General features: G+C 45.3%; 1 protein-coding gene across 1 annotated transcript in view; it reads right to left on the bottom strand.

Annotated features, from left to right (window-relative positions):
- The window catches only part of SMOC2 (SPARC related modular calcium binding 2), a 181,429-nt gene that overhangs the window by 128,054 nt on the left and 31,827 nt on the right, over nucleotides 1–21,548 (bottom strand). Inside the window, exon 2 of the mRNA XM_087424947.1 lies at nucleotides 6,247–6,418. Coding sequence (XP_087281073.1) covers nucleotides 6,247–6,418 — 172 coding nt within the window. The remainder of the gene's footprint in view (nucleotides 1–6,246; nucleotides 6,419–21,548) is intronic.

Genomic DNA, 21,548 nt, shown 5'->3' on the forward strand with positions numbered 1-21,548 from the left:
TCCCTGTGCGCATCACTCTGGGGGTTCTCGCAGGGACAGAATAATAGCAGCTCTTCATAACGGTAATAGCAATGACAATTCATTCATCCGTGCTGTGGAGACACCATCTGTCTCCACAGCGATATCGCTGATTCCTGCGTGTCGTCGTACGTGTGCCGGCCGCTGCTGTGAGCCCCAGAGAAACTCCGCTGCAGTAAGGACGGCGACAATGCCTGTGCGACCTTGGCCGCAGACAAGGATGGGCGAATATTGAATATCGGGAAGCATCTTGTAACGACGTTCCTTTCCGTACAAACTGGTCCATTATAAAGCTCTGGGTCTTGGAAATCTCCAAGGAATTTGCTTTTGTCAGATATCCATTATAATTTTGTTTCCAGAAATCTCAAAATAGTTCCAAGGTCTCCCGGCATTTGATTTTTATTTTATTTTTTTGGCTTTTTTATTCAATACCAGAAATTTTGTTGAAAAGAAAGACAGCCCCAATGGTCTCAGATCAAAAGAAAAATATTAATGTGTTTGCTGAGTTCTGAAAACACAAACTCCACAAATTTCTAAGAAAATATGAGAAAAATCCATCAGTGGAAACCACTGCAACTCTATTCAAGGTCAATGGTGAAATCATAATATGAAATGCATAAAACATTTTAATCCAATTTAATTGAATAAGGACTGAAATATTTTAATTGTTGTTTCCAAACTAGTACATCCAGGAGAGACAGGCCTACGGAACTGTCACCCATCAGCTATGTGAAAATGCCCTCAAAATATGCAACTTGGCATTCGCCAAGCTGATACTGTGATAATCTAGCCAGTTGCAACACCAGGAATAATTTGGGGAAAAATCCGGATGGTTATCTGTAATACTTGAAGTGATGTCAGGGACATTTCCTTCTTACTCTCCCTTTCTCACACTCAGGGAAGAAAGCTCTTGACCTGGGTATGTTGTGGAATTTGCAGTATTTGTGCTCTTAGAGAACAGAGGAATAGAGCAGCATGATTTGCCTGGGGGCAGCCAGGGACACCTGTCTCCAGAGCCGGTCAGCACCATGGTTCAGTATGACCTTCTTTCATTCATCATGAACCATTTCTGCTGCATTTGGTGCCCTGGGCAGGCTGGGTGGTGTTACACGCTGGACTTCAGGGGACGGGGTTGGTAACTGGCAAAGTAAGCCAGGCTGTATGAAGGAGCCAATCCCCTAAGATGAGGTCTTATTCCTGCCGTGAGCCAGAATCCAGGCGAAAGGCTGCTTCTGTAGGATAATTCTGATTAAAGACTGGAAACCCCTTTTCAGGGCAGCCCCCAGCGTGGAACGGACTCAAATTACCCACAAAATGAGGGCTGAAAGCAGAGGCTTCAGAGCCCCAACCCTGCACCCCAAATCTAGCATAGCAGAGGTGCACGATGCTCAGTGATGTTAAAATACAACATATGGCAGCAAATATAAGTAACTCTAATATTTGCTCCCCTCAGCAGGTAAAGCACCAAATAAACGATTTTGAGGTCCGGAGGTATCTGTGCATTCTTTTTATTTTAATCCTTTTGATTTAAATTAAACTTGCTTTTGTGAGGTAAGTTTTATTTTTACCTACTTCTCTCTTATCACATTTTTTGTGTCACAAATTTTCAGCATGAAATTTGTTTAGTGAAGTGAGAATCTCCACCAAGGAAATTATCCAGAAAACTTAGGCTGGATCCAAACACAAATAAGCCAACAATGATGCTACCAAAGAGGACGTCCTTGTTTAAATCAAATGTACTGCCCTCCTTGTCCAAAAGCCATCCAACGCTGGCCTGCAGGTGGGCAGGGCAGAGCTCTGAAGGAAAAGGCTCCAGAGAGCAACCTCAGCAAGCTACGGGATGCAGGGGCCTCCGGCGTCGGATTTCCACCCAGAGAGACGGAAGGGGTTCTCTGGTCTCAGTCCTGTTTATCGGTCACAGAGGCCCATCCAGGGCATGGCTAACACAGAGGCTTAATCTGACAGCTTCCTCGTGGCCCTCCAACAGAATATTTGATTGGGGTTATCTAGAGGAATAGGGCAAGAAAAAGGAACATAGAACTCAAACTTAGCCACCACTTCCACAGCACTTGTTTTCACAAGCTAAGTCAGCACAGGCGGTTGCTTCTAGAAGCTTCTCTGAAGAGTAGATCACCTGACATTTCAGTTTATTCTCAAATCACTTCTTGTTTCTCAGTACGTGCTGAAGCACACTGGAGCTCGTTTCAATGCCGGGACAGCTGTCCAGGCACGCTGTCCCTCCTAGTAAACGGTGTGAGAACTCTGAGAGTAGAGCTGTCTGTGGTTGACAAGCAAACTGCGGAACACGGCATGTCGTTCCTGGTGGGCATGCGTCCCTGGGTTTGACAATTGCTTCTTAAATGAGTATTCGATCTCCAAATGCCTGGGCTGACCCAGTCTCTGTTGAATGCAAAGTATAGAAAGTTCCAGAGTTGGAAGAAGGTTGGGAGGCTCTGTGGTTGGTGGCCTCCATGACAGGGGCGCTGCCTCACCTCGAGCAGTGTGAGCTGTCCCACCTCTGTGGGACGCCACAATCCACATGAAAGGACGGTCTGAGGAGAGCTGCGTGGTGCCAGCATCTGGGGTCCTCAGACAAGGCTCACCCAGGCATTTTTAGAGCAGGGAGGAGGCTGGTTCCAGGCTATACGATGCTGTCATGAACTAAAGGTTCTTACACCGTCCCTGAGTGCCTGGGAACTGGAATCAAATCCAGTGCAGAGAGAAGGCCTGAAACCTTATCTGATGGAGAATAGAATCCACTCATTCTCCAATGAGAAGAGTCATCCAATAAGAAGAAAGTGTTGATTTACTAAATTTATTAATACTAAGTAACATAGCAGAATATACTGAAAAAGATCAGGTTGAAGCTAATCCATCATATAATTTTAGAATCATCTACAATGAAGCTACCTCAAGGAATAGCAATTGTCCACTCGAGCAAACTAAGATGGTGTGTGTGTGTGTGTGTCTGTATCCCCATCAAATGAATCTGAGAATTTTCATTCGTTTTCTCCAAGGAAATTAAAAATAGCATATAGTTTACTAAAACCTAAATGACCACAGAGAAAACAGCTACAAGGACAAAATAATGATCTAGAACTATGGAACTTCAGGTAGATGAGATCTGATAAGTTATTTTCTGCTGTTGTCTATGGATGGCAATAGATATTTAGGGAGAAAAAATAATTTTTCACTTACAAAAGGCTGTTTTATTTTATATTTTTTTGTGTGTGAGGAAGATTGGCCCTGAGCTAACATCTGCCAATCCTCCTCTTTTTGCTGAGGAAGACCGGCCCTGAGCTAACATCCATGCTCGTCTTCCTCCACTTTATATGGGATGCTGTCATAGCATGGCTTGCCAAGTGGTGCGTCAGTGCGTGCCCCGGATCTGAGCCAGCAAACCCCGGGCCGCCGCAGAGGGGTGCACGCACTTAACCGCTTGCGCCACCAGGCCAGCCCCACAAAAGGCTGTTTTAAAGGTATGTTCTGCCTTCCCCCGTCAACACAAAGAAAGCTAGAGCAAATATTCTTTAGCTAAACAAAGAATCCAGCTTGCTGCTTCTAAATTCAAAATTTCAGTATGTTTTTTATTGTAGATAGTTCATATAAGTGTATCTAATTCAATGAAATAATTCCAAATCCAGCTAACTTGAATTATCTTTGTCTTTACTTTTATGGAAATTTACTATAGAAAGATATTTCATTTCTGTTTTTTAACATTTTTTAAACCATTTTCCTTACTAAAGGAAAATTTAATTTGTGAACCATATTGGTTTGTCGAACAAAAATTATGGTTCTTTACTTTTAATGCGTCTTCCAAGATACCACTATTTTCTTTTTGGGCCAGAAGTAAAAGAGAACTCTTTTCGTAGATTCACTTCTTGGGTACTCAGGCCTGCTGGAGCGTCAGTGGGCTTCACTCCCATCACAGACCAGCTGTTCCAATGGGCGAGAGCTCCCTCAGGTCCGGAGGTGCTCTCAGAGAGCTGGAGAGCTGGTTAAACACATATTCTAAGCCCCGCCCTCTGAGATTGATTTTGAGGTCTGGGGTGGGTCCCAAGAATTGGCCCCTCTAAGCAGCCCCAAGCTGATGCTGATGTGGCCGGTCCTGGGGCCACACGTTGAGTCACTCGGTCCCACGTGGCCCAGGAAGCTCACTTTAGCATCTTTAAGCCTGGGTTTTGGGATTCAGGTATGATACACCCACAGTAGTACCTTTATTTAAAGTATGAGTCAAATAATTTGTTCGTTGTGTTTTTTTCCTTGTAAACTCAGTAGCACATTGAAATTGAATTAAAATTACATTTTCCATTTGGCAGTAGCTGATTCCTTCACTTTGGGCACCCTTTTTGGAGCAGGCCGGGGTTTAAGCACACCAAGGCTGACCCACGATGGCACTGGTCACCTGGGGGCCTGGGAACCCCTGGTCAAAGGCACAGAGGAGGTAGGAAGGAGCCAGGAGGCATGGGGAAGCAGGACGCACGTTCTCTGCGCAGATCGACTCACATCCATCCTTCTTCTGCCTCAGCCATCTACAGCTTCCCATTTCCCACCAGGTCAGCACAAACTCCAAAAGCTAACATTCCAGCTTTCCAATACCCGCTCAACCTTCTTCTCTCCCACCCCCTCCTGGTCTGTCCTCGTGTTTTCCTCTGCTGGGCTTCTGCCCTAGGATCGTTATCACTCTCTTAGTGTAAGAGGAGGAATCACACCCTCGCACCGTTGACATTGGAGAAGCAGCATTCTGACCAGAGATAGGAACAGGGCTCAGCTCTGCAGTGCCCTCCTCTGCTCTACTCTCACGGAGGGGGTAACTGTCCCAGGGCCTCTGGCTGGAGAGCCCACCACCCCCTTTGGCTTATGCCCTGGCCTTCCTGTGGCGTTTAAATGCTAAGAGTCCTAAAATACTTTGATTTTGAGCCAATCACAAAGGCAGAAAAAAATTCCTCAACACCACAGGTACCCGCTCACAGGAAGTCAGCTCCTGGTCCAGAGCCTGCAGATGTTGCCGCAGACACACAGGGCAGAAAGGGCTTGTCACAGGCACAGACCAAGGCCCCAGAGGGAGTACTGTGTGGATCTGCTGCCAGAGCCCTAGAGCTGAGGATGCAGAGCTTTTCTCAGATGTCAGCAGGAGCAACGTCCACGTGTAAGGAGCAATGCAAAGTTCTGTCTCTGTGTGTGGAGGAGGGACTCAGATCTGTTCACCTAGGATATATCGCATCACGAAAGGAAGAAAGAACAAATTGTCCAAAACCTGGCCACCATGGGGCTGAGACAGTAGACCCTGTGACTGCCGGAGTTCTGCTTTGTTTAAGAGGATTGTCGGAGCAAATAGCTAGACAACGCATAACATCATGGCAAAGGTGATTTAGTCTGTGTGGTCTTTTTTCCTAGATAATAAGAAAAAGAAGGCAAATCTCTTCCTGAACACGACTCTATTTGTGTTTGAAACATCAGTGTATTTTGCTGAGTCAAACCCTTCATTAACACGGGAAGCATCTCAATATTTTGCTCTAAGCCTACCAGTTAACTATAAATCTGATTCCTAATTCAGGAAAACTGAAAATTACAAGTGTAAAATGAACACAGAAAATATCATTGAATTTGGCACAGGTGCTATTGATACATCCGCTTTGCTAAGAGGAGAAAGAATTGAAAGAAGCAATAATACACTTCAGTGAGAATAATTTTAGAAGACTTTGGAAACATTCTGTGAAACTCTTGGATAAATGTGTGTTGTGATGGCATAAAACCTTCTAAGAAAAGAGAGCATTAAACAAGTTTTAAAAATGACTTTCCTCTTGAGATTTGTAGAAATTACTCTCCTTCCTTACATGCTCTGAAAAAAATTCACAAACATAAAACCCTTGAGTTCTTACATATAAAAATTTAGCAAAGATGGGGGGCCAGCCAGGTGGCATAGCAGTTAAGTTCTCGAGCTCTGCTTCGGTGGCCCGGGGTTTGCAGGTTCAGATCCCAGGTGCAGACCAACGCACTGCTTGTCAAGCCATGCTGTGGCAGGCGTCCCATATAAAATAGAGGAAGATGGGCATGGATGTTAGCCCACCAAAAACAGGAGGATTGGCAACAGATGTTAGCTCAGGGATACTCTTCCTCACCAAAAAAAAAAAAAAAAAAATTAGCAAAGATGGAAATAAAATACATGTACTTATATTTTAACGATGCTCTACCAATCTTTGAAAGAATGATCAAATAGCAACTCACCTTTGCAATTTCCTCGATAAGCAATTTCTAACTGAGGGTCTTTGCATTTGGCACGTTGAAATTCACAGCGAGACAGGAAGGTTCTTCCGTCAGAGGCACAGAGAGGTTTCTGAGGAGAGCCTCCGCAGTCCAGGCTGCAGTCTTTGTCCTTATCTTGGTCAACTCTCAAAAACTTGGGGGAGAAAAAAAAGAAGGCAGACAAGTGTAAAGAAATGTGCAGAGCAGCAGAAAACAGAAGGCGTCTAAGGCCACTTCAAGTCGAGGAATGGAACCGCTGCCAGAAACATCGTGGAAATCTCTGAAAATTCTAAGCCATTGTCTGTTTCAAAAACCTTGGTAAATGATAATTCTCTGTCAGTGTTTGGTGGCTGAATCCCTGAATATGATACTAAATGGTGTGTGACTCTGTTTAAGTCTGTAACGGGATGCGTGTGTACTCTGTTTTACCTTTCATAGACTAGATGTGACAATGCTTTTCTTTTAATTTGTAAATTCAAGTGCATGTTTTGCCATCATCTTGGAAGTTACGAGTGTCAGGAGTCCGCTGTCCACCTGGAATTGGGAGATCGTCTCTCCTAATTAAACCTACCTCCAAGGAGCTGTTCGTGTATTACCCATGTGGACTAGTTTACCACTTTCTGAATAAATGCTTGTGCTCGGGAGGAAGCTGCTTATTTCTATGACTTGCCTCTTACCACTCCACGCTTGGCACGTGACACCCACAGCGCGGAGCGGACATGGAAGTCAGGGCCTGACCCCCAGGACTTCAAGGTAATGCAGGCACCGAGACTACCCGAAGGAGCCCATTGAGACTGCCCCAGTGGCCCCCACGCCCTGCGGTTCCTGCTACCACTGCAGGATTGCCGTTATTGCCTTCGCTCCCTCTGACAGCCTGGACACACAGCTTCAGAGCTAAGGGTGTCTCCAGAGAGGTCTCAGATCCACACCTGCCCTCCTTGAGGACGGACAGCGCTCCCTGCCCACTGCCGGACTTCCCAGCCCGCCCACGCGTCCCAGCCCCAGTCCTGCCCAGTCCTCCGTCGTGCCAGACGGAGCAGCGAACGTGAAGGCGAGTCTCAGGAAGCCCTTGGACAGCTTGGTCCCACAGGACGAGTGAAGTCCTCCTGGCCTTGGTCACTGGCCTATCGCCTGCCCACAAAGGTGTTTTCTCTGCTTTATGGAGCAGTAGCAATTCATTAAAGGAAAGAAAGAAAGGAAAACATAGAAAGCTCAGAGCTGCAGTTATTACTAAACACTCTACAGGCCTGTTTGGTCCCTGCGGGTACTGTTACTAAACGCTCTGCAGGCGTGTTTGGACCCTGCGGGTACTGTTACTAAACGCTCTGCAGGCGTGTTTGGACCCTGCGGGTACTGTTACTAAACACTCTGCAGGCGTGTTTGGACCCTGCGGGTACTGTTACTAAACGCTCTGCAGGCGTGTTTGGACCCTGCGGGTACCGTGTATATTTGAACAGGTTTATTTGGCGTCGTTTGCCCCAGGAATGTTTATAAAGTTGCGAGAGCTCTGTTCAAAATGACCCATCCCCTCTTCCAGTCTGAGCCGGAGGAAAAATAGGAATGGAGTTTAGCAAAAGTTCAGGGATGCTCATCAACTTGCTCTCGCATCAGTAAGAGGCAAAAAGGAAATTCCCTGAGGGTGCTTCATCCCTTGAGAAGATAGCAGAACTCTCCTCTTGCAGCTCTGAGGGTCCTCGCTGGCACTGTTGAAAGATGCTGAGATCAAGCCAGGGAAGGAAGAATGACCCCGTGGCAGGACGGACTGCCTGGGGACCACATCCCTCACAGAGTCCGGGGGGTTCTCACAGCCCAGATCCTGGGGTCCCAGACAGGAAGGGCAGAGTGCACGGTGGCCAGGAAGGTGTGGGTAATAATCTCTCAACGTGTTCTTTGAGAGCTGGAAAAACTGCTCCAGGGGGGTCATTTTCCAGATTTCTGGATGAAGGCTTCAGCCAAGAGATGGGTGACTAGCACTGGGAGATGACAGCTGCATCCAGTGGGGCCTCCAGGACACAGGAGACACTGACTTTTCAAATTAGCTCAAATTCACACGGCATGCTCTAGTTTTTCCTGAGAGTAAAGTAACTTGCTGAAACAGTCCATGCTTATTTTAGCCCAGAGGCAAGTGAAAAGAGATCACTGCCTATTCAGGGGGGGTTTGCAAAAATTTGTTCTTTTACTTAAAAATGGATAGAGCAGCACATATTGCATTCGACTGACTTGCGTCACTAAGGAGTTTCAAGGCTGGTTTTTTCACATCACCTGAAATGCTGCATTTTTAACTTTCCAGCCAAACGGAGGCATGCCCCTGGGGGCACGCATCTCCCAAGATATGAGGACCCTGGGCTTGTTGTGCCTGAGGATGTCCAGCCACCCACTGAAATCCATTGCCTCATTCCTCCCCTCAAAGCTCTGGAGAGTTCTGATGGACTTGTTCTCAGAACACACAGCTGGCCCTGCACTGAAGCATTGCGCAAGAGAGGAAGAGAGGGGGAGATGGGGAGAGGCTGAGAGGGAGAGACACCGAGGAACAGATGGGAGCATGAAACACGCTCAGGACCAGTCATCACAGGGCCTGGTTTCGCCCGCCCCATCTTCTGTTTTAGATGAAAAGATGGAATAACCTAAATCCTGCTGGTTTTTGTGTTTGAGAGGTGGTCTATTTGTATTTCCTAAAATCCTAAGTGAGGAAATGCAGGTGACTTAGGATAAGACATTGTAATTACCATTTTCTCTAAATGGAGAGAGACAGCCTCTACACCTTTTAATAAAAAAAAAATCCCAGCATTCAGTCATTTGGAAATTGACCATAATCTTGATAATTTAATGATGTAGAACCAACAATGGAGCTATTCTTTGTCAGAAATAAGAGAACACACATTTTATGCACATCTCTCCCCATCCCTAATTTTAATAGCAATTAGGTTCCAAGCGAGACTGCAGAGAGGAAAATGGGCTTTCAGCTGACCTTTATTCTTGAAGAAGCAAAGCCCATTAAGGAAAATAAAATAGTCTTATTCTAAAGAATTCACTGTTTATTAAAAGAACTTGTTTGAGGGTCTTCAAACGAATTAAGTTTATAAAAGGCACTTTGCCAAATTTAGAAAGAAGTCAATTGGACCTTGAGTGAAACTCTTAAAAAAAAAACCCACAACCTCAGAGTTACAAGGGCTGGCATTTCCTTTCTTTTCACAGAGGAGTGCTGTTTGCACAGGTGCACAGAGAGAGGCAGAGGACAGCCGTGGAGCTGCACTCAGGCGCTGTCTGGACACCAAGTAGCTCTTGCTCTGGGAACCACGTAAGTCAAAGGCACGTGGATCAAAAACAGGATCTGTGTTTTGCTTAAAAAATGCACGGGTTTAAGCCAGAGAGAAAGCTGGAAGAAAGTCCCAATGTTTAAGAAACAGGTTCAAATACTCTTCAAATCTTAACATAGATGGATTTTCCCATCGTAATACTGATTGAAGACTTTTTTACTATTTATGAAATGAAATATATGGTATGGGTAATATTAAGAAAAAACCCTCTGAAATATGTAATTCTGCAGCTATAAGACTCGCAAAAGCAAGAACTTTCTAAATAATAGGTCACTAGAAAGTGACTATAGCTTCCATGAGTGTTTGCTTGATCCGAGGACAAGGCTCACACGCTGAGGGAGGAAGGTGGAACAGAAGCGCAGTGAGGGGCTCGGCGATGTGGGCGGATCTGGTGGGGTTTGAGAGGTAAATAATTTTGAGAGCAACCGAGGGACAGGGGGGAGAGTGGTTACAAATGCAAGCCTGTTCTAAAGAGTAATTTCTTCATTTTAATGCCTGAGCTTCCTCAGATTTCAGCAGAGTTCTCTACTTATTAGTAAAACAGAGAACCTCAATCTAGATGCAAATGTGGAAATTGTGTTTTCAACCCTGCAGAGTGCAGTGTAAATAGGAAAGAGAAGCACAATTTGATGCAGGATATTTTCTCCCAGAGAGATTGCGACTTTATTCATTCACTCACTCATTCATTCATTCATTCATTTGCTGGAAGTAATGTAAGCCAATTTGTGTGTCTTTTAAAAACACCCTGCTTCTGGGGCCGGCCTGGTGGGGTAGTGGTTACCTTTGTGCCCTCTGCTTTGGTGGCCTGGGGGGTCACAGGTTCGAATCCCGAGTGCAGACCTATGCACCACTTGTCAAGCCATGCTGTGGCTGCGTCCCATATACAAAATAAAGTAAGACTGGCACAGATCTTAGCTCAGGGCCAATTTTCTTCACCCAAAAAAAACACGCAGCTTCAGTATTTTAACTGTCTTTGCCTCCTTTTCATTCTCTCTAATTAAGGAAAAAGCCTCATCGTTCTCAGGTAGCTCAAAGGTCAGATTAAGCTTGAATTGAACTTATTAGATAATTACTGAGTGACCGCTCTCTGCCAGGCATTTTACTGGAGGCCATATCACCTGGGACCACACAGAAGCCCCACGTCATCTAGGACTACACACAATCCCCAGGTCAAGAGGAGACGGCAGGTTTTTCAAGGAAGAAGGAGGAAGAAAATGAGGTCTCAGCCCTGTCTCAGGGTCGATGGAGAGGAGGCGCCTCTGACAGGAGAGGAGGAGCCGACAGATGGGGCAACAGATCTGGGGGAGGGGGACGCAGGGGCTGGAGCAACGTCACTGAGCACCAGGCACCAGGAGAATGGTCCACCTTGCATCGGGAACCGAGACAGACCTCTTGGGTCTGAGATGCAACCAAGAGAAACACAGTCCCAACAGCCTTACTGAGACACTCAGGGCTGCGGGTTCCAGATGCTTCTTGTGGGCAGGAAGGACACGGAAACCACAGTTCAGACCCACTGAGATGAAAACAGGAGACATACAGGCCGTTGCTACTTTTCTCTTTATTTACCGTGCTGCCTCCACTGTTTAGTTTGAGTGGACATAAGACTTTTTTAAGTGTTTGCATAGACTCCTGTCTGGCCTTTGATCCCCGGACCCAACTCTCCCCAGAATTCTCAGCTCCTTCTTCAACGTCCCATCCTGCCCGGGAGGGTTAGGTTCCGCGCCCCGCAGCCAGGGACGGGCGTGTGTTGTGCTGTGCCTCTTGCTCTACAAATCTCTTCTCCTTTCCCACAACAGTTCTTTTCTATTTATTTCCTTCCCTGCCTCCGCATCAATATTAATTTCAATGATGAACACAGATTTTTTTGTTAGTACTTCTTGGAGATAAGTCAAGAAATCTCTTGGGTTATTAATTATTCCAGATTTATGTTTATTTGAGATTCAGTAAGAACTTCGTTATTCTAAAGTTCCTTTTAATAAAATATCATGTGGATGGTGTTACCCTAATGTAAGAATTATCTTTGGCAACAAAAAATCACCTTAGTCAACATTTGGTCATTATTCCTGTGGATCAGAGGTGACTTGTCTGCACAAGGTAGATTGTAGACTACCCCATAAAATACTGCAGTGCAGCTGGTTCCGCTCTTATAAACCACACCCACTCTGAGGGTCTCGTCATGCTTCTGATCACTTAAAAGTGTTTACAGAGGGTTCACTGAGCCTTGAGCAGGCACTATCTTCATTAGTTTAGCTACAATTAAGTGCCAGTTTCTTACCCAGAATCCCAATTAGAATCAAGGAACAGGTCAAATGAATATTTAACAATTGACATGATTTTCTCAGGCTATAGCCTTATGAAAGGATATACTTTGGGATATGAAGAACCTTATAGTGGACACTCAACCAGTTGCTTTAGAGCCCACTGGACCATAACTCTTGAACAGTAGAGACAACGTGTGTTCATCTCTGTGGCCTCAGCATCCCAGCACAGTGTCTGTCTACAGTTGGTGCTCAATAAATGTTTATTGCCTGAAGAGCTATGTTAATGTAACCACGTGGGACTCACTGCAGAATTACTAGGGCACATGGCAACGGAAAGAGAAGGTGTTTGACCAAACTGATGTAGGGATGTGGAAATAATAGAGAGGCGAGGCCATGGACAGACATTTAAACTTAAGGAGGCAGGACACACTTGGCACTCTCTGCTGTAACTGTACCAGAACCAAACATGCCTGCTTTCTAACCTGAAAGTTTAGCTCTTTTCATCACCACCTCCTTTCCAGCACCTTCTTACTTCACATGTATTTCATTCATCTCTAGGCTGAAACACACAAAAGATTGGATACAAACTCTGCCCTGTAGTGATACCCAAAACATTGTTCCTGGAGACGGACTCCCTAGGGACGGCATGAAATAGGTTAAATGAAAAGTGTCTCAAAATAAAAGGGAAATTCAACCTTGAAAATAAGTATTAAGCACGTCTCAGACTCCGGCCTCTAAACCACACCCCCGCTCTGCTCAGGGCACCATGGGGTGCAGTGTTGGGGTGCATCCCCATCAGCTGGGCTGCTGGTTAACGGAGCAGACCCCTGTCTCCACTCCAGAGACTCTGATTTATAGACGGAGGTGGAACCCAGGAATCCCACAGATAAAGAACAGGGTACGTGGACAACGGGCCCTGACCAGGCTTTATGCACTGCTGCTCCAAGAGGTGCAGATGGTCGGCACTGCTGACACTTGACCAGATGACAGGGAGGGAGATGGGTGGAAAGCTGTCAGATCTCTGTGCCCAACAGTGGTGCCACACAACCCTGATGGCCCACCCTCTGTATTAAGAATGTGGCTCTAGGGCCAGCCCTGGTGGCCTAGTGGCTAAGTTCAGCGCTCCGCTTCAGTGGCCTGGGTTTGGTTCCCTGGCACAGACCTACACCACTCTCTTAGCGGCCATGCTGTGCTGGAAGCCCACATACTGAAAAATAGAGGAAGACTGGCATGGATGTTAGCTCAGGGTGAATCTGCCTCAGCAAAAATAAAAGAAAGAAAGAATGTGGCTCTATTTTTATTACCATATATAATTCATAAATTCCCTAAGAGCCTCAAATTTTCTGGGACAGTTAAATGGAATGACAGCCTGCCGCCATTTTCCTTTCTGTCCTTCCTTTTCTTGGGACGTCAAATGCAGTCATTGATGAAGTGACATTTCCAAAGGCATTCCGCTAGAGTTTCCTTTTTAAGGCTCCTGCTCATTTAAAAGCATTAGAGCAAATTACACTAAAATACATGTTAGAGAATATTAGCATAACCTGCAGAGCAGGGGAATTGGAGCCAAAAGCCAAGATACCAGGGAGTTTGTCTCTCCGCCAAACCTCGGTGGAGACCGTGTCCTCCACGGTGAAGTCATCTGCACTGAAGGCATAAGAAAAGGATGAAAAATAAGAAACAGAAAGACAAACCCTGCTGGAAGCAACACGCCCACAAGGTCTCAGTAAGATCACCTCATCTGCCACTGAGGCAAGTGAAGGAAATGTGCTTCCTCAGAGAGGAACCAGGAGTAGCCACAAAGTCTCACAAATGCTTACATCCATGTTTCTTTCTTAAAAGTGTTGGAGAATGGAAACATCATATAAGGGCCAGGGCCTCTGATCTCCGAGGAGAGACCAGGCAGAGTCAAGGTCCGCATCTATGTCCAAACTCCAGCAGGACCTTCATAGCGTCTGAAATATCACCTACATCCCTTATTCGAATCCCATCCTCACATTTCTTCCTGTGCTCGTGATCTTGCCCTTTCTGGGGCAAAACATGTGCCCAATAAAGATTTTGAAAGTAGAGATGTCTAGCTGCTAACCAGGTCATGCGAATCCAGATGGTCAGTGGTCTCCTTGGCGCGAGGCTTTCCCGTCGAGTCCATGCACAAAGCAGGTTCTCAGCAAGGATCTGCCATGCGGGTGAGCCAGACAATGAGATGTCCCTGTGACGACTCTCTTTATTTTGGAGTCAATGAGAATCCTCTTTACCCCACCACTGAGGGATCTGTACAATCAATGCTGGGACAAGCTGAGAGGGTTCCCAGGAGGAAAAGAAGGGACATAGAGAAGACCCTCATCTCCCCCATATTCATCTCCACCAAGCATCCACACAACCCCCAACCCCATCAAAGGAAGTCGGAATCCTCTTCCCCATTATCATAAGAGCCAGATGTCTTTTGCTCACGCACCCTGGGGGCAAGTGCAGAGGCTGCCCCTTTTAGATGGAATGCTGTCCGGGCCTGGAGGTTGGGTGGGAGAAGCTCACAGGGGCACCGACAGAGACCACGGCTCCCAGAGGACACCAAGCTCAGGCACTTCATTTGACCAATGAAGAAATAGAGGCTCTCGAAGGAGGTCACCCAGCTAGTTTTTGAGGCAACTAGAACCAAACCAAGGACTTTGGATCCAGGTCCTTCCTCTCTACTCCATCACCATGGCAGGGCCCTTGACCAAAGGTGACAGGGCTGGGTCTTCTTTCTCCAGGACACCGACTCCAAGTGCTCTATGTTCACCCCACACAGGACCCATGTTTGAAAAGAAGCCTTGGAAAGATGCACGGAAGAGGGGCTGGAGGGATTGGTCACAAAGCGCCCCTCTGTTCTGCTTTCTCAACTCTTTCTCAGGTCTTCATCTTTCCTCGCTTGAAGGAGATCCAAGGCTGGCTCCTGTCTGGCATCCTCAGAAGTGGAAAATGGCACATTCCAATTCTCACCTTGGTTTACACGTTAAAACAGATTCTTCACATTTTTTAACAGTCTTTGTTTATGTTATGAGATAGCCAAGGCATGGGATCCTTCGAAGAGAATTCTCTTCACGGGTCTTTGAAATAGAACATCTGATACTCCCGATGCTGTCACATCACTACTCAAAATTATCATCTGTATTGAAATGCATAAGCACAATCTCAGAGATAGGTAGACACGGCTCTGCAAGCCCCGCACTCACTAGCTGCTGGCCGCTTCTGTCGTCCATCACCTGACGCCTCTCGCGGGGCATCTGCAGCGCCCTCTCCCAGGCGCAAACACAGGGAGAACAGCTCTCTGCCCCAATCTGTGTGTTTCATACAAACAAAAAGAATCTCACTGGTAGAGCTTGAAGGCTGGGGTCAGGTAGCACATGACCTGCCTGATCTGCAATTCAACCAAAACTTTGGAACATGCAGCACATTCTCCTCGAGATCTGCACGGTCCAGTACAGAAACCGTTCGCCATGTGCAACTTTCCACATAGAAATTAATTAAAATTAAATGAAATGTAAAATTCAGTTGCTCCATGGCACTAGCTGCGTTTTAAGTTCTCAGTAGCCACCTGTGCCTGGAGCCCACTGTATTGGGCAGGGCAGACGATAGAGCATTTCTATCATCGCAGGCACTCCTTCCCGACATCACTATCTAGAAGCAAAGATAAAGAGTCATTAATCTCCTAAACTAGCTCCTAAACCCCAATTTTTAAACGAACAGTTGCAAAAAGACAAGTAAAAACCAATTCCATGGCTATATATATTAATAATGAAACAAATACAAAATTCTGAGAAAAGAATCATTTTTTGAAAGAATTATCTTGAAATTCACACCTTTAATTACAGAGAAAGGGAAAAGCTTTAATTATAGGTGGAAGAGAAACTTGAAGACTTTCGAGGAGGGAATAGAGGATTTGAGGGACTTCAAGGGTGTTTCAGAAGTTGGGTGTGGACAGCGGGAGAAGTGTGCTGGGGCAAGAGAAGACAGGGCGGGATCCCCTGGGGAGAGGGGAGGAAATGACCATCCTCAGAGAGGCCAGAGCTCCCTGTGCAAACCCACATTGGGGACGGAGTGACACTCAACATAGTGACGCGAAAGGGACGGATTGCAAGTGGAGGTTTAGTAATTGGGGCAATGCCAGCTCCATGTCGTAACCAATGGGAGCACGTAACATAAGAGTGAGCACAGGGGCGAGGGGGCAGAGGAACCACGCTCAGTGGAAGAGGCCACACGGGCTCTTTCAAACTGCAGCTTCCCAGAATATTTCTCGGGTCTTTGCGAACCGCAGACATCTCACCACGTGGTAAAGGTACTTCATTTTTCTTTATTTTTCATGAGGTACTCAAAGCTCCACATGTATGTTAAAGAGAAATTAAATGTTACAAAGAGACACAATGAAAAATTTAGGTTTTTCAAAAGAAAATGTCAGAGCTCTGGAAATAATCCCCAACAGTGTCGATTGGAATCAGTTGAGGATAGGCGTCCTGGGTTACATCAGTTAGTGTTGGAGAGAGAGAAAAAGCCATGAAGGAAGTCAAACTTGCCATCGTCAGTTTCCCAGGGGCCACCTGCAACCAAGGTCTGGGTCTATAGCCTCCAGTCGGGGAGGTGCAGCCCCAGGAAGGAGGGCCCATTAAAGGGACAGCGAGGGTCTTTAGACACGTGGCGCCCCTAATTCTATAGTTCATTCAGAGACGCAGAATCCCTGCCTGAAGGCGAGTTCGTGTTCTGTGCACAGGTTCTGCATATCCTTAAACACACCCTGGCTGATGAGCATTGCAATTTGGGGAGCCTGGAACCAATACCCCCATTCCGGCTGAGCTGACTCTCCTCCAATTCCTGGGGAGTGCAGAGCGTCGGGCGGGGGGAATGAGTCACCACCTCTTCTCTGGAGTTCCCTGCCCCCCTCAGAGGCTTGGTCCTGGGATTGGGCTGCTCCAGCCTGGGGTCCTACCAAAGAATCTCAAGATACCAATATAAGGAAAACTATGTTTCTCAATTTACATCTGCTCCAAGTCCTAGGGTTCCTGGCCCCCAAAATCAGTTAAATTCTAAGCAGAATAAGTTAGAGGCACTGCTAATTTCCAATGTACTATAAAGTCTTTCCCTTCTTCTTGACAGTGATGATGTGTCGAGGAAACATCCCTAGTGTGTGTTCATTTATCCAAAAGGATTTTGATGGGTTCTTTGTCCCCAGTAAAGCATTTCAATGAAAATCCAAAGAAATGCTATCTAAGTGTTGAATCCAGAAAAATAGCATAGGGAAGAAGAGAGGAGACCTAGCTACTATTTTTATTTATTTGCTAAGTGGATTAGTATTTTGAACCCCTAAAATTTCCTAATTACAGTGGATTATCACAATGCCTGCTCCCATGCATTCAGCTATCTGGTTCCAGACTCCGTACTTTGCCATTTCATAAAGAGTAAATTTACTCAGAATGCTGAAGAGGAAAAACTACTCTTAATAACATCTGGTATAGCTATTTAACAAACTCGCCAAGATTTAGACCAATATGCCTGGCATAATGTCAAACCAAGAAAACAATGAGGTTTATAATGGAAACAGAGAGAAAACTTTAATTGAGGATTGTTCCAATGGCATCAGAATGATTCCACACTCATAATATTCTAAAGTTACCAAATCCATGATTGTTGACATGCAAAACTCACAAAAAGTGGCTACTGCACAGAATCAAATTAAGTTTTTTGAAGGGCAACTCCTTTAGGAGTTCGTGTCAAAAAGTACTGAATGTCGAGAAGCAACGAAAATAGCAACAACAACAAAGACAGTTAAAAGCCAGAGAACATGTCTGATGAAATAGAGTCAGTTGAAATCGATTTTCTTAGCTGTCATTTAACTGGGAAAAGAAAACTAGAATTTATACACTTTTTTGAAAAAAACTTATATCCACTTTGTCAATTTGCTCATCTAAAGCTAATTTTGACCCGGATTTAATATACTAAAAATTTGATATTAATATATCAAACATACAATGTTAAATTGTAATACTAGTATAGGGCCAAATCTCATCTCAATGGTGTCCATTCTAAAGATACCTCTGCCTTTGTTTTGAATGTCGTTTTCTGAACTGGAGTTTTCCTTTGGTTCTGGAAACCTGTCACTTACTTTAAAGTCTGTGCATCACTCATAAAATATTTGCCTCCATCATTGTGCAAAGCTACACAATACCTTCCTTGCACAAGATAAGATTATAAAATAATGGGATTGGGTTTTTAACAAAGCTATACCAGTAAAGATCAATGTCAGCTGTCCTTCAAAAAGATCACTTCTGAGCACATCTAAACACTCCAACAGTTGAGCTGTTATTCAAATTTGTGAACCCTTCCTTTGAAACCACCTTCACTACCATTAGTGGAGGACTCAAGAAAATGTCATGAGATGGTGTGGAAACAGAAAGAATTTCCTGCTATCTGATCGCATTTAATCCCTAGAAGCCTATGGCATGGAGACATCAGGAAACCTTCCCTCACTGTGCAGGTGGCAATGCTGACACCCAGAGAAACACAGTGCCTTCCTCAAAGTGAAAACACGCTTTTGTGGTGGGAGGGGGAACAGGACAAACACGTGCCCCTTGCCACTGTCCATGTTTTGTCCCACAGACAGAGCTGTCTCTCAAAAGACCATTGATCCCACGCTCACTGCCATCTCGTATCCAAGAGAGAATCTATTTAGCTGAACCCACCTTGCTCTGTATTAATTTTCATTTAATCTCGTTATAACCATGAAATCTGTAACTGATGCTCACGCTTGCATTTCCAGCCACACTAATTCACTCCCAGCACTGGACCATGTCATTGATTTTGACACATGTGGAAGAGTGAGTGTGCCAGGTTTGCATTAATCCAGTTTGATTGGCTCATCGCTGTGAGAACCTGACCATTAGTGCCGGCTACCGTGGGGGTGGCAGTTTTCTCTTCGTGCCTCTGTGATATTTCTTGCCTCTAAAATGTAAGGCGAACTGAAAGGGACTCAAAGGTAGAGAAAGATGAAAGTCTTGTGAGTTAAAGATAAACTTCATGTTTGTGTGTGTGTGTACCTTTATATCTTTAAGCGGTGGGTTCAAGGCCAAGAGTATTCTTATTCAAACGGAAAGTGGAAAATTTCATTTTAAATATGATTGCATTCTTCAATGTAGAAAGGTGGGGCCATATTTTTGCCTCCACAAGAAATTTTCCCTTCAAATATAACCTTTAATTTTTCATGCACATGTAAAAAATGGGAGAGACATTATTCTGTTTAAATAAATTCATTGGTAATTCCAGGAGTGAATCTGATATTAGAATTAATTAAAATTTAAAGAGATTAGTTAAAAAGAAATCAGTTAAATTAGAAGACTCACTTCTAAAGTGAGAAAATCAAGTTCATCAAAGAAAGAAGAGAACTGAAGGAGAATTGTGAGTGGCCCTAAAATGGTTAAAAATAGTATTTCAAGGGCCGCCCCATGGCATAGTGGTTAAGTTCGCACGCTCCGCCTTAGAGGCCCAGGGTTCACGGGTTCAAATCCCCAGTGTGGACCTAGGCACCACTCTTCGAGCCATGCTGTGGCAGGCATCCCATGTGTAGAGTTGAGGAAGATGGGCATGGATGTTAGCTCTGGGCCAATCTTCCTCACTAAAAAAAAAAAAAAAAAATAGTATTTTGACGTAGTTAGCAATATCGGGAGTTATTCCAGAAAAGACTGAAGCATCAAACAACACAGTTCACTCTCCATCCGGTTTATAATTTTCTGTAGTCAAGGTTCCCACTTAGTTTTAGTGTTTATCATATGGCCAATGGGGCAGTAGCTCTCTGAAAATAACGAAACAAAATCACAAATAAACTGCAACAGCTTTTTCTGTGTCTTTGTCTCATGAGATCAAAACACGCTTACAGCTCGTGTATGCAGATATTCTAATTCGAGTATCAAATTCATGTTTTGGTTTAAGTTTTCATTAAATACTTTATTGTTATGAGTGATAATTTGATCTTTAGATACACATTGGAAGCTCTGCCTGACTCTGGTGGACGTCATCCATGAGGACTTCAGGGCTAAGTGACCCCAAATACTTATTTTAGAAGATGGGGGGGCCGGCCCCGTGGCATAGCGGTTAAGTGCGCACGCTTTGCTGCTGGCGGCCCGGGTTCCGATCCCGGGCACGCACCGATGCACCACTTGTCAGGCCATGCTGTGGCGGCGTCCCACATACAGTAGAGGAAGACGGGCATGGATGTTAGCTCAGGGCAGGTCTTTCTCGGCAAAAAGAGGAGGATTGGCATGGATGTTAGCTCAGGGCTGATCTTCCTCACAAAAAAAAAAAAAGAAGAAGAAGAAGATGTGTTTCATGGGAGATAGCATCACAAAACTCTAAAATGAAGCAAGCTTCCTCCTTCCAGAGGCCAGAACCTTCTCAGCCTGCCCTACGGTCATGGAAACATCATTCCTGATTCTTGCCCTTGACTCTCATTCCACTCATCAAATGTTTTGGAAACTAACTTCTTCACACTATCCAAGCATCTGTAATGTCACATGCACAAATTCACTTGTGATTTTCACAAAATAAAGTCAATTTTATGTTCAGCATTGTCTGTCTCTGGCCTCTTCAGAGTTCAAATTCATCCGGCCTCTCCTGGACTCAGATCAGAAACACTGCCTTACTCAGATATGTGATAGGGATGGCCTGAGATGAGAAATATTTGCAATGAATTGGGCTGACCCACTGCAAATTAAGCAAGATGATCCAGAAATATTTCCCGTTGTCAAGGACGGCCTGCCCAGAGTTACACAGGGTCATCCTTTACAAGGGACAGCAGGCTCTCTGCCCTGTTTTAAGGGGGCCACGAGCACACTCAGGCAGATGCAGAAGGCCCCCCCTCCACGTCCTACCCACTTAGTGTAGCGGGCAGTCCGAACCCCACATGCAGCCTCAGCCCGGACCTGTGGCCACGTGTCCATGGCAAATGGGGCTGAAAGCTGGGGACATGCCAAGTGACATCTCATGCTTCCCAGCTGAGCCCAGACAAGTCCTATCGCGTGGCACCATGTTGACCCCCTGCAGTCCCAGAGCTCTCCTGGGCCAGTGCCTCAATCACCCTGTGACAGTTTGTTCCCAATTCGAGGCAGATCTTGTCATCTATAAAACTGGGGGCTTGCATCAAGTGATTTCTCAGGTCTGACCAAGGTTTAAGAGCTGAAATCTCTTTCAGCAGACCACCCGTCCCCGAGTTCCTGCCATGAACCCAAGCGGGAGTAGGCACGTGCCGCTGGAGTGGGGGTGATGCTCTTTATGTGGCACCAACCCTGTGAAGAGGTCATTCTCCACTCTGGAGCCCATCTCTGAATAGGAGTTCATAACAATTCTTAATACCATACAAGTTATTATGACCTTAAAGGAAGTTTCCCTGTTTCCTCCCATACGTCTTACTCTAAAACACAGTTTTACTGGAGGAGCTGGCATGATTGGCTGAGAACCTGGGTCCTGATCTCTTCCTCCTACAAGAAAGCTAAGATTGTCTCACTGCCTTTCACACATCAACTCAGCACAGGCTACAGAAATGCTAGGATGTGGGTTTGAAGGCTGACAAAAGGAATCAGGTCAACCATGTTTTATAAATATTGTTGTCGGTTGGACTGTGTCTCCTCCAAAAAAAATATGTTCAATCCTAACCCTGGTACCTGTGAATGTGATTTTATTTGGAAATAGG

This window comes from Ceratotherium simum, chromosome 38 (assembly GCF_057802395.1).
Source record: "Ceratotherium simum simum isolate JZ-2026a chromosome 38, ASM5780239v1, whole genome shotgun sequence".
In the NCBI taxonomy this organism is placed as follows: Eukaryota; Metazoa; Chordata; class Mammalia; order Perissodactyla; family Rhinocerotidae; genus Ceratotherium; species Ceratotherium simum.